Genomic DNA, 14,009 nt, shown 5'->3' with positions numbered 1-14,009 from the left:
CGTAGTGCAAGTGTTATTTTATACGTCAAACTTCTATGAAATTATGACGTATAATAATCCACTGCAGACTTTTCTTGGTCCGACTCTACATATTGGGCCAGCGTGGGCCAGTCTGGGGGACGCATTTATGCGTTAGAGGGAGCAAGTGATATTGCTATCTCATTCTACCGCATGGCTGCGTCCCTTGGTCTGGCCTGCGTTTGCCCAATATGAACAGGGGCCTTTACGCAAAACTCTGCGTCGGCCCGAAGACATGCCCACCGTCCGGCCCGCGAGACCCAGGATCCAGGAGTTCAGCCCTAATAACAGCAGCAACCAGGGCTCTAATCGAAGTTCATCAATTGCGGGCATTTGTCTCCGTCACTCTAATTACGTCTTAAGTAAAAGAGAAAGATCCCCGCAATTTACGAATTTCGGTTTTCGCGGTAGACCCCTAGACACGTCACCTTCTTCTTCCTCGCGATATCCCGGCATTTTGCCACGGCTCATGAAAGCCTGGGGTCCGCTTGACAACTAATCCCATGATTTGACGTAGGCACTAGTTTTTACGAAAGCAACTGCCATCTGACCTTCCAACCCAGAGGGTAAACTAGGCCTTATTGGGATTAGTCCGATTTCCTCACGATGTTTTCCTTCACCGAAAAGCGACTGGTAAATATCAAATGATATTTCGTACAGTTCCGAAAAACTCATTGGTACGAGCTGGAGTTTGAACCCGTGACCTCCAGATTGCAAGTCGCACGCTCTCACCGCTAGGCCACCAGCGCTCTCCCCAGACACGTCACCGAAGTGTCAAAACTGATATTGAACTTTATGCATATGCACGTAGGTCTATGTTGCTCTGTGGTCTGTGACCGATTAATCAGTCTTTGGTGTTGGGCCTGCGGTGCGTAGGTATGCATATATCGCTCATTGGCGTCCAAAAGGTAATAGTAATTTACGACACAAGTGCGGAAAAGAGGAAAGTCGAAACGAGTGGCGATAAATTAAAACACGACCGAAGGGAGTGTTTTAAATCGACACGAGCTGCGAATTACCTATTCGCACGTGCACCGTACAACGTTTTACAGTACATATGGTTCTTTAACTTTTGACATACACACGAAAAGTGGTCTTTCCCGCCATAGTAGTTTGTGTTACAAGGGATCAAAATGAAATATTTCCGTCAAGGGAGTACATTGAATCCTGAGCGTAGTGAGGGATTCAAGTGTTAACGCCCAAGACGAAATAATTTTGGTACCGTGTGACACATACTGCTTTTCACAATACGTATGTTCCAAAATATGTATTATTTGACCAATAAAAAATAGTATGCAAGAAAGAAAAAATCGTGTCCTAGAACAGAAAAGTACAACTTTGATCCCTCCTAGCAGGGAAGAAAAGCGCCACTTTGATCCCTCCTAGCGGGGAAGAAAAGCGCCACTTTGATCCTCCTAGCGGGGAAGAAAAAGCCTTTTTTCGAATAGGTAATGTGAAAAATACATAATTAACTAAATACTTAAAAGTAAAATAGCTTGGGGAAGGAAAAAAAAATGAATAAAACAATATCGTGAAAAATAATGCACGTTTAATCACAGAGCGCTTGCGCCAAGTCAGTAACAAAATAAATTAGCACAACAACCATACACAGGAACTACCTACTTAGTGCTACCTTAGACTATCGCCGGGCTATCACTCGCGGCGGCGCCGCGCCCGGCGCGGGCTCTGCCCCTCTACCCACGGCCTGATTCAAGCTGAAAACAAATTATCGGACGCGGCTCACAGCCGCGACTTATAGGTATCTAGATAATGAATATACACTGAACTGTGCAAACTATCGGAGGTAAGCCGTGGACGTAACCTTGTGCTGACATTGAGCCTTCGGACATCCGATAGAAATCTGGCGCGCTGGATGTTCCTGTCAGCCGAAAGCCACGTCCCGAACACTGTGCACACTTTTATGTCGCGCCCGTCAGCCGCGTCCGATAATTTGTTCCCAGCTTGAAGCTAGAAACATTATTCGTGTCCTGCAGGAAACATCATTCTTGTACTGCAATGGGGATTACAATTGTCTAAGTCCTAAGGCATTGCCGAATTTTAAACCTTGGTTTTAGTGTGGTTTTAGCCAAATTCAATAGAAAACATACTACTGTCGAGGGTTATATGTTTAGTTTTTTTACCGGTCTTCCCATTACAATAAGTGGCCCATAGCAACCGTAGTTCTGTAGAAAGCGACCAACTTTTTATTTTTGTCAAACTGACTTATACCCTAACTCATCAGTAGCTTTGGTCGTTTTCTGCATTGATAAAAAAATTGTGTTAGTCGTTTTCTGCATAACTACGGTCGACTACTTAAGGTTAAAGGGTGGCGAACTAATGGCACGCTTTTTGAATGGTGTCTCGGTATTCTCCCGAGACGTATTTTGTAAACATTTAATAATATTTTTTGTAATAATAGTTCGCCATGGAATTCTCATAGGGTTGATATTTTCGTTTTCTTATATAATTGTTATGTTTCTAGCTTAAAACATGTACTGTATCTTCCATAGCCGGGTTAAACCCGGGTAACGGATATTTAGCTAAGATTTAACGTGTAAGCTTATTTAATCAGGCCATGTGCATTGCAACAATTGCTGCTCCACCCCGCCTTATGGAATGTACAAGTATTTGACTCATGATTATCTTTTATTAATTTACGTCCCATATAAATAAATAAAATCACATTTCAATCATGTATCTTTACGGCAGATCTATTTTAGTGTTCTTTATATCTTTGGTTTCATTAAATTATATATTTTTCAGTTGAAATTGTTATTAGAAAAAATGTTTCATATATTATGTTGGCTGATGGAAATCGGACTTTAAAAAATAACTACAATCGTGTCGATCGGATTACTTACTAGACTACCTATGTTACATGTACACATGTATATAGTATTACAATATACCCCGAGGTACTAAATAGAGAGGCCTTACAAAAAATACCTGTCAAGTATAAATAGATGTGTGGGAGGCCGGGGCCGCATTATCGGGGCTCCACGGACGCTCCCACCCGCTCGTAACGAGCGACAAAGATTCACCAATTACGATTAAAAATTATCAACGAATAGATTCGTTAAATAAATTCGATAACAAAATTTGTATGTATTTACACTACGTTTCAGAACCCCGTCGCGTTAAGCAACAAGGTACTTGTAAAATTAAATATTTTCCTACGAATATCGTCCCTACCGCGTACGTTTCATTACTACATCTATCCTTTTAGGATATTTTTCGCAGAGGACAGGGAAACGTTATCATTTTCCCGTTCCTCTCAGTAGGATAGCAGAAATCCGAAAGGATAGATGTAACAAAGCATTATCAGCGGGAGGAGAGGTGCTCGGGTCCGTTAGTGTTTCGCGAGCAGATCGGACACGTAATCAGCGATGGAGCGCGCCGCGTCGCCGGCGAGGATGGTGCGATGCGTGCCGGCCAGCTGCCGCGTGCTCAGTTGCCCCTCGACTACAGCCTTAAGCCCGTAGTCCTCATCCAAAGCCACGTAGTTATCCCTCGCCTTGAACAAGGTGACCGGTGCGCGTAGTTTAGCGCTGGGCTTGTAGCTGTCGCCGAGCACCAGTTTGCGGTAGAAGCTGTGCGCGGCGCCGCGGAGGGCGTCCCTCTCGACGCGCGCGCCGCCCGCCACGATGAGCTCGGTGACGCGCCCCACGCGCGCCTCCCAGTTGGGGAGCTTTTCCAGCTCGGCCGCGACCTGATCAAAAGATAAAGATAAGATAGGGCTGATTTAGACGATGCGAGATCTCGCATGCGAGTTTAATTACCTACATTGCAGTTTTTGATCGGTCGGTTGAAATACGCAAAATATGCACTCTGTATGTAGGAGACCAGACCAGACCACCGAATGTTACTCCCCTTATAAGGTACTCTCAAAATTTTAAATCATCCTCATCATCATAACTTAAGAGCTTTGCTCTTGTTGGTGTAGTAACCGCCAATCATTTCTTTCTTGTGCCAGTCTTTTGTCATTCCCATTATTGAGGAAGTTTTTAAATATAAAATGAAAATCATAAATATACCTTAGCTGCGTCGAGATCCTGGAACACCTGCGCGAAGTACGCAAGCGCGTCAGCCTCGTCCGACTGCGGGGTGCGAGCGGTGCGCTTCTTCTTGCCACGCGTCGTGTGCGTCGCGACGAACGCGGGCGACCCGTCGACTAGCACCAGCCTCGTGGCGCAGCCTTCCTTCTCTAACTGTAGTGCCATCTCAAACGCGACGCCAGCGCCGAACGAGTAGCCGAGCAGCGTGTATGGTGGCTGAGGTTGGGCTGTGCGGACGTGTTTAACGTAGAAACGAGCGAGCGCAGCCATGTCTTCTAGCGGGGCGGACGCCGCGCACTGCAGACCGTATACTGTGCCCTTCACGCTGGCTGCCACGCCGCGTAACAAGTCTACTACACCTTCGATCGGGTGTACCTGTAAAAGGAAACCGCGATCAGTATTGGTTACTGTAAAAAGTAACAGTGGACCGACGCTTTTTATGTTTGCGTAAATGCCTACATTGCACAAGAACACACTAGGGTTGTTAGACTTTTACAGAGCTGCCCAAAACTTACGCTTGACTTACTATAAGACACACTAGCCTTGCAAGTAGTAGTAGTTTATAGACTCAGTGCTGTTTGGTACGGGTAAAACTGTCTAGTCGGAATAAACACAACGGGAAAATCGGATAATTTGAGATATTGCTTCCTTACTGTTGGTTATTGGTCTCCAAACTATGACTCGAGCCTGTCACTCCTGTCAGTTTAGTTCGCAAAAAATCGCAAAGTACATACAATTTGGCCCTTGAAAAGGATTCTGGCCATCGACTAAATAATAGTACTATCGTATGGAAAGGAAACTTCCTACGAAACCGAAGTTTGACATCTATTCAGGGATGAATCAAGCTATCCCTTTTTAATGTATGGTACTATCCCTTTCGACTATTTAGGATTGTCAAAATTTAAGTCATTATCTAATTTAAGTTATTATGTGGTCGTGCACGCAAAAGGACGTCTAGTGGTGCCAACCCTAATAATTGCTCGGAGCCGAGTTTGTCCAAAGTTAGGAGGGTCTCCCCCCAGGTCTGACCGCGCCCCCTGAGTAAAAAAGTTTGGAGACTAGGCAAATAAATTATGTCGAAACTGAAAATAAAGAAATATCTCACCATGAATATGGGCTTGTGGTCGGGATTAGCCGGCGGCTGCGAGGGCAGCTTGACGAGCACCTGCCTCGGCATGAGCTCGCCGAAGGTCGCGAACTGCACCAGGTCATCGTCGCTAGTGGCCGGCGCGCCGTCGGCGGGCGCAGGCGCGGGCGCAGCGGCGGCCGCGTCGCCGCCCCCGAGCCCGCGCAGCTTCGCGAATGTGAGCGCGCGGATCTCCTGAACTCCTAGTAGCACGTCGTAGCCGCGCTCCAGGGTTTGCTTGATCTCGGCGCCCATCAGCGAGTCCATGCCCAGCTCGGCCAGGTTGGCGCTCTCCGACACCTTGCTCGGGTCCTTGATACCTGGGGGTGAATGGAATTTGGCAGATTTTCTATAAGTGCAAGCTACTCGACTCACTATATAGTACGAAAAGTGGCAAACCACTTTCTTGGCTGACCATACTAGCTTTTGCCTGCGACTTAATCTGCGTAGAATTAGTGACAGCAGCTAAAGTAGATATAGCACCTGAATAATGCTAATAGCAATCATTAATTTCGCAGTGCATTGCTTACTTCAATTACTAGGCAATTTATTAACTCTTTCCATCCCACCCCCCTTTGCACTCTCTTCTCCGACATAAAAACTATACTAGATACGACAATCCTATATCCTTCCCCGGCACTCAAACTATCTCTGTACCAAATTTCAGCTAAATCGGTTCAGCAGCTTAAGCATGAAGAGGTAACAGACAGACACACTTTCGCCTTTATAATATGAGTAGATTCTTTCTTTATAAAACATTTACTTAAACTTTCACGATCTTATTATTATTTTGTTTGTCAAGTATATTTAGAAGTCCCTAAATGTATTTTATGTTTCATTTTAAAAAGCTGACAGAGTGAAATGTACACAATTGATTCGTTTATACGTACCAAGGATATTAGCAACAGCCTGCACAAGATCCTGCGTAGGCTTGTCCTGCGCGCGCCGCTTATCGGCCAGCACGACCGACGACGCCACAGCATGCGGCAACGCCAGCAACGTCCCAAGCGTGGTCAGACAAGAAGCGATGCGCTGCGGCATGGTTCCACCGACTTCTGTATCCTCGCTTCCATGCATGGCCGTCATGATGAGACCGACGTCGCCGATAGCGCCCCATTGGACGGCTAGCGCTGGTAGTCCGTCGGCTTGCCGCTGCTCGCAAAGGCGTTCCATGGCGCTGTTGGCGAGACCGTAGTTGCTCTGACCGGCGTTACCGCGCCCGCAGGATACGGAGGAGAATGCCACGAAGTGTTCGAGCTCAGGCGCGAGCTCGCGAGATGCGACGTCTAGAGCGCGTGTGCCTGTGTACGGAAGATATTTTTAATAAAATTATGTAACAAATATTTGTTAAGAAACTACAGGGCTTGTTAAAATGTTGGCATATTGCGACCTCTGGTCGGTCTCTGAGCAAAGAGACTACTCTTTAAGAGCCCTTCAACGTGCACACTAGCGCCACAGCTAAATAATCGTAATTATTTTAATTTAATGAAAGATATTGAAAAAAGGGGGCCGCTACGGACTGTATTGTGTATTTAAGTAACTTTTGAATACATAAAACTAGTTTTTATGTTGCTAGAGTCGTCAATCTATGCGTCCAAAATTAAAACGGCCGTTTTTGTTTTGAGTTCCTAGATTGACGAAACCAGCAACATAAAAACTAGTTTGATTTATTCAAAAGTTACTTAAATACACAATACAGTCCGTAGCGGCCCCTACGGACTGTATTGTGTATTTAACCCCCCCTTTTTTCAATATCTTTCGTTAAATTTAAATAATTACGATTATTTAGCTGTGGCGCTAGTGTGCACGTTGAAGGGCTCTTAACAAGATTGTAATAGAGAGGTAAAATTAAAGAAAAAAATGTGCTCTATTTGACAGCCGAACTAAAAAGGGCTGTACTCCGTCATATGGTTTTGTGGTCACTGAACAAACGTCAACTCTTCACAGAGTTATAGCATAATATAGACTTTAAACATACAATCAACAGATATTTGGTCTAACCAGGCGTGGCTCACTCCGCGATTTCGTCGCTTTGCTACAGGTAGCTAAAAGTTGTAACGTAGATACGTTACGTAACCTAGGTTACATTTATAAAATCAAATTAGATTGTAAAATAACTTATATCGCATTAAAATATAAATATTTTAATAATAATCACTTGTCTTAAATACACTAAAATAATATCACTTTAATATTATTTATACAAAACTGTTCCCTCTAATTGCGACTCACTGTACTTCGAGCAACACTCTTTTGTTCGACGTAAACCGGCTAGCGGCGTCCCCGTCCCGCGGACCCTCTCTCCGCGCGGGCCCGCGCGCCAGTCGATCAGGGCAGGACAGATCTAGCTTTCGTCGCTGGCGCACGCTCGCTTGCCTTCGCGCAGCGACGTCTGTCGTGCCCGGCGAGAATGAAGTTGTACGATTATATTTATTCATTTCGTTCCTGCACTCATTTAGTGCAAACGGAATCATTTTTTAGTGTTTAATATCCCCTTTGGGTAAGTGTTGAACATTTCTTACGCTTATTCTAAGCAGGTAGATTTGAATGTTATTTCTAACGGCTATTTCGCTATGCTACTTCTTTGTGTGATTTTGCTTGCCACTTAATTTAGGTACTCTTGCAATCATTCCTCTTATTTCATCTCGTTTTAATTGCTAAATTGTGTTTATTTAAAGTCTATGAGATAATTTAATTTCCAGTAATTTTTAAATTCAAAATTTGACCGTTAGATCCTATACTCAGTTTTGTTTTATAACTTGTTCTTTTAAACTTAACATCAGTGCAAAGTGTAAACTCCGTCTGACTGTACCATTCCGCACATCACCAAACTTTCACCATCATCATCACGCAGTACTGCTTCCTGCTTTGCTTCTTGCCGTGCCGGGTACAGTCAGCGGAGACATATAAAGAACTTTTCTTCACACTATGGAAATAAACTCCAGGGAGCCTAGTTACGGCTAGAACCGTAGCCGTGAAGACCAGCCGGCAGTTCCTGAGCGGCCCAGCTGACGTCCCTCAGCTCGTCCGTCTCCGTCTCCCAACCCGCAGTGGCTCCGGCAGCTTCAGGGGAGTACTTGCGTGGTGGAATTGACCTCGGAGCAAAATCAGTACCGGCCTAGAACCCTACCCTACGACCTATTCGTGTGCTTGCGGCGGAGAATAAATTAGTTACTTTTCTTAACTCTTTGTTTAATTTCCTCTCCGCCTACCCGTAGCAAAGTACATCCGTTTCACCCCAATTTTGGGGAAAGTCATGAGCCGCGCGTGGCGCTGTCGCCACCTAGCGGCCATATCTGTGCTGATCGTAACAGACGCGTTTTGTTAGAGAGTGAGTCTTCTGTACCTAGTATTATTATTTATTCTGTGGTCTAAGGATGTTCATGAGTACGTTGGGTCGTTGGTATTGGCACTGACCGTCAATCTTAGGCTTGGCGCACACCCGGAAGTCCTCCGGCGTCTGGTTCTCGAGGAAGGCGTCGCGCAGCACGGCGGCCAGGTTGAAGATGCCGCCCACGGGCGCGGCGGCCGCGGCCTCCTTCAGCAGCGCGCGCGCCCCGGCCACGGTCGTGGCGTCCGTGGTGGATACCACCACTTTGATGCCCTTCTCGCGCCATCTGGGGGACAATACTAGCTTATACAACTGACGCATAATGGGAGGTCTTGAAACAAGAGTATGGTTTTATGAAACGAGTAAGATCACAAGAGCGAAGCGAAGAAGATCACACGGCTCATAAAAGACACCTAAGTACACGAACATAACGACATACCTAGCAATGTACAAATTGCAGAACATTCCCAAAAAGCGGAAACGTTCTCGAGAATGTTCTCAGAACATTCCTGCAACATGGAAATTATTGTTTAAACAAGAGAATATACTTGAAATAAAGTTTAAATAGGCATAACTCAAAACTAAATGTTATTATGCATATATTATTGTCTATTACAGTTAGCTATTTTGTTGATGTGATAAATTTACCAATAAGTTGCTTAAATTCTCACTGTATATCAGAGAACATTTCGACTTTCGAAAAGTTTTCCAAAATTGTTTTTTTGTTTCATTAGAATCTAGTTGCTTCTATCTCCCGCCATGCCAAATCTCAGCGCGCTCGGATCAACTTGAAAAAAATTAAAAAATAAGTCGGCCATTTTGTTTTTTTTATTAATGCAGATTGTTGTCTCGGGGCCCTCTATGACATTTGGTCGAGCACCCCCCACCTATCACGCACCGTTTAAAAGTTGCCATACAAAATAAAAGTGGCCAGTTTTCCCGCAATTGTAGCATTTTTCCAAAAAAAAAAATTTTTATAAGTATCTAGGGGTCTCCGAGATTCCGTGACCCAAATTTCAGCGCACTAGGACAAAATTAAAAAAGTTTTAAAAAAAGTCGGCCATATTGAAAAAAAAATGGCGGCATCAAAAACTGCTAGGGTCCCTGTATGACATTTGGTCGAGCACCCCCCACCTAAGTCTGACCGTTTGGCCGGGCCGTCATACATTTTTCTGACCGGAAGCGGACGACCAAAAGTCGGAATTTTCTGGGGGTAAGGACTACACCTAAACTATCGTGAATATTCATGGTATAAACTACGATAAATAAATAAATTCTCGTTCTCGAGAACATTCTCAGAAGTTACCGAGAATTTCTCATGTGGAAAGTTTCGCAACTTTGGAAAGTTCTCGTGCGTGCATTGCTAGACATACCTAGGTATATATGTGCTTTGCACTATGTAAGGTACTGTAGTTACGACAGCGAAATAACGGAATTTTAACATTGAAATGATGGCAGAATACGCATCGTATGATGTCTTTACAAATTGTAAAAATAACTTGTATGACGTAAAGTTGTATGGAAATATTTAACGATACATCATTTTGAATGGTAATTGCGATTGAGTACCACCGGCAATATACTTATCGTAAAGTATATGCTCTTAATACACCTGCAAGGGCCAGTTGCACCAATCACATTTGACAGACTGATCAACGTCAGCCGGCGCGCCCCAGCGCTTTACTATGAAACTTTCCACACCTACATAAAAATTAAGCGAACTCTTTAACGATACGAACAGTTTAGTGCAACCGACCCTAAGTGCCAGTTGCACCAACCACATTTGACAGACTGATCATCGTCAGCCGGCGCGCCCCGCGCCTTTACTATGAAACTTTCCATACATAAAAATTTAGCGAACTCTTTAACGTTCGTAACAATTTGGTGCAACCGACCCTAAGTCATTTAACTGACAGATATGCTATAGTTCGTTTTTTTAGCATTAGAAAGAACTTGCAAGAAGGTAAGCAATCTTGACATGTCTTTTAATTGAAAAACGCTTTTTAAAAACCAAAAACTATTACTTATGAAAGCAGAAGAATATAAATGATTGTATTAGATTCGTAATTGTTACATATTTCTCGTAACTTATTTTTAAAATGTGTTTTTCAATTAAAAGACACATCAAAATTGTTTACCTTTTTTCTAATGCTAAAAAAAACGAGGTATAGAGTAACTAAAAAAAGTGTTAACTTCTTACCTGCGAATGCACCAGGCCTGGTAGCCGGTACGCACGCCACTGCGCGAGTTGAACACGAGCGTGCGCGCCCCGTTCTTAGTCAGCCACTCGCCCAGCTCAAGACCGAAGCCGCCCAGACCACCTGGCACAAAATTATTCGTCATTATATCACATGGCTGAGGTATCTATGAGTATTCATAATTTATAACTAGATCAGGAGGTCTCTCGCGAACTATCGAGGCCTATGCTCAGCAGTGGGCGATAAAGGGCTGATATGATGATGATGATGATGATCGCGAACTAAAAACCATATTTATTTTGGCTTAATTTCAGACCGATTTTTATTTGTGGTCGATGTTTTTTCGTTAGATTTGGATACAGATTGTCGGGTGTGAAGAGCGCCTTATTTTAGACGGAATAATTACGAAATCCCAATTCGGGGCAAAAAAAATACATATATAATTCTCCTACGTAAAAATACCATACGTTTTCGTAACTCAGTGGATGATTTTTTAGGAAATAGGTATGATATGATATGATATGATATTTATTGGTAAATATTTACATTTACAAGTCATCTTATTTACAATTATCTTACATAAAACATTACAAAACATTACAATTAATAATAACATTTTATTAAATATATTCCAATATAATTCAGTAGGTAAGCGATTGAGCCAATGACCCGTGGCCATCGAAGAACTCGTCAATGGTATAGCAAGCCATTTCTAGTAGGACGGTTTTTAGTTTGCGGACAAATATTGCATCGCTAGGAGCTAGCTTAATTTCATCGTCCAGTATGTTGTACAGTCTGATTCCCATTACATGCATAGACTTCCTAGTTTTCGCGAGGCGACACGCGGGCACGACCAACTGATTACGCCTGCGCGTCACGCTACTCCGGAGTTGACTATGAGTGGGAATCTGATTAAGATTTTGTCTAACATATTTGCATACTTCCATTATGTACACACTAGGTAACGTGAGTATTTTACATTTTTTAAACAGTTCTTTAGCCGGATGGTCGAGCGGTTTTCTAGTCATGATACGGAGGGCGCGCTTTTGTAATTTAAATAGCCTCTCACGGTCCGCAGCAGTACCCCATAGGTCTACACCGTAGATGAGTATAGAATGGAAGTAACCATAGTAGGCCTTCCTTAGTGTGGAGTGTAGACTGTAACTTTTCGTGATGAGGGGTTCGTTGGGTGAAGCGTAGAAACTCGCCGCTGGAACGCGCTGGCCGTCGTGCTGTCTCGAAGTCCGCTATACCTCCATTTACCGGAATATGTGTTGTGTGAAATAAAAACACATATATCTGAGTTTATTTACTGGAGAGTGTTCAGGCAAGTGATAGATTTAAGCTCTCTGAGTTCTCTGAATATGCTACAAATGGCGCGGGTTTATATAGGAATGGCCGGGCGATTTGTATCTCTGAACTAGTGGGCATTATATGCAGAGTGAGTTTTATTTATTTCTGTCAATCTCGTTAATTATAAGCACGTATGAAAGGAGCACGAATCCTAGACTTACAAATAGGTACAATATTAAGCACGTATGAAAGGAGCATGAATCCTAGACTTATAACTAGATATAAAACATTCCACGCAATTCATTTGACATAATATGTGAGCACAAAGTAAAACATGATATAAAAAGTAAAAATAGTAACCTAAACGTAAAGACTAATCTAACACATGCATGACCCTAATAGCTATTTACGACAGTCTCCCCCACGTGTGTTAACACCGTCTTCATGCGCGGAGTAAATGAGGATGAGTCTGGAAACTGGGCGGCGGACGTCACCTGCGCGTGTGCGAACAATGGCCACTCTCACATGACCATCTGGGCCAGGAAATAGCTGGGCGATTACGCCTCTGGGCCACGTTCCTCGTGGCATGGAGCTATCCGCAATAATGACTATGTCACCTTCATGCAGTCTCTTCACGTTTTGATGAGCATCGGGCCTGGGGAGGAGGCTGGGTCGGTATTCCCGCTGCCAGCGCCTCCAAAATTGGTCGGCTAGCGTTTGCGCTGTTCTCCACGAGGAGAGCGACATAGTTGCGTCTGTGAAGACACCCAGTGGCGACATAGCACTTGATCGACCGATTAAAAAGTGGTTCGGCGTTAAGGCTTCGATGTCTAAATCTGGATTCACTGGTGTCAGCGGTCTGGAATTGACTATGTGCTCTGATTCTAGCAGTAAAGTATGTAGAACCTCTTCGTGGGGTGCTCTTTCTTTCAGTACTACTTTTAATGCCGTTTTAACGCTGCCTACGAGCCGTTCCCAGGCACCGCCAGCGGAGGGGTTGCCGGGTGGAATTTTTTTCCATTTTATGGCTCGCTCAGTCAAGAAGGGCTTGAGACTGTCGGGCAGCGTGTTTTTGGCCTCTGCCAGTTCTCTTTCAGCGCCGCAGAAGTTGGTGGCGTTGTCTGAATAGAGAACTGTAGGCGTGCCGCGTCGCGCTATCATTCGGCGTAGCGACAGTATCATGGAGGATGCCGAAAGTGAGGCGGCAAGCTCCAGATGTACAGCGCGAGTCGTGAGGCATGTGTATAGTACACCCCACCTTTTCTCGCGGCGGCGGCCTATAGTTATCTGCATGGGGCCAAACAGGTCTACGGCTGCAGCGGTAAACGGCGGCTGATTCGCTTTTAGCCTTTCTGGCGGCAAGTCACCTATGGGAACTTTGATTGGCATTCCCCTATAGGTTCTGCACCATTGGCATTTATTCGTTATGTAGCGAATGCTACCGCGCAGCCCGATAATGTAGTACCTTTGTTTCAACTCGTTGATGACGGTCGCGTGGTTGCCGTGATTGTAGAGTGCATGAAAATGCTGTATCAACAACTTGACGAAATCTTCTTTCGCATGTAAAACAGGCATGTGCGTGTTTTTATCGATTCTCGTGTTCAGTACGATGATTCCGTTTTTGTCAAGTTGTACAGCGATTTTGTATAGCGGAGATTTCTTCAGGAGTGGCCGCCCAGCTTCCAGAAGCTTCATTTCTTCCGGAAATGCAGCATGTTGGCTCCTTCGGATTAGCAACATCTCGGCTAAATCTACATGCCCCTTGTTAATCTCTGTATCTGTTTTCTTAGCGAACAATGCGGCTTTGAAAACCTCGGCGGCAACTAGAATACTAGCGGTGGCGCGAACTAATCGCACGAATTTTGAGAACCTACAGACCTCCGGCAGGTACTCAAACCTATTCTCCGCAACGCCTACCGAACATACAAGTTTATTGACGCGTTCCTCGCCCGTATCGGCAACGGGCGTAGGCACTTTTTCGATCGGCC

General features: G+C 44.4%; 1 protein-coding gene across 2 annotated transcripts in view; it reads right to left on the bottom strand.

Moving 5' to 3' along the window:
* Positions 1-1,550: 1,550 nt before the first annotated feature.
* The window catches only part of LOC134669132 (fatty acid synthase), a 55,498-nt gene continuing 43,039 nt past the window's right edge, over positions 1,551-14,009 (bottom strand). For both annotated transcript variants that reach the window (XM_063526673.1, XM_063526672.1), the window contains exons 17-22: positions 10,731-10,851; positions 8,617-8,816; positions 6,090-6,500; positions 5,179-5,519; positions 4,053-4,448; positions 1,551-3,727 (exon numbers count right to left, since the gene is read on the bottom strand). In XM_063526673.1, coding sequence (XP_063382743.1) covers positions 3,368-3,727; positions 4,053-4,448; positions 5,179-5,519; positions 6,090-6,500; positions 8,617-8,816; positions 10,731-10,851 — 1,829 coding nt within the window. In that variant the 3' untranslated portion in view covers positions 1,551-3,367. The remainder of the gene's footprint in view (positions 3,728-4,052; positions 4,449-5,178; positions 5,520-6,089; positions 6,501-8,616; positions 8,817-10,730; positions 10,852-14,009) is intronic.

The sequence above is a fragment of the Cydia fagiglandana genome, chromosome 11 (assembly GCF_963556715.1).
Source record: "Cydia fagiglandana chromosome 11, ilCydFagi1.1, whole genome shotgun sequence".
In the NCBI taxonomy this organism is placed as follows: domain Eukaryota; kingdom Metazoa; phylum Arthropoda; class Insecta; order Lepidoptera; family Tortricidae; genus Cydia; species Cydia fagiglandana.
Note: the sequence above shows the minus strand (reverse complement) of the source record. Positions and strands in the feature narration are given on the sequence as shown.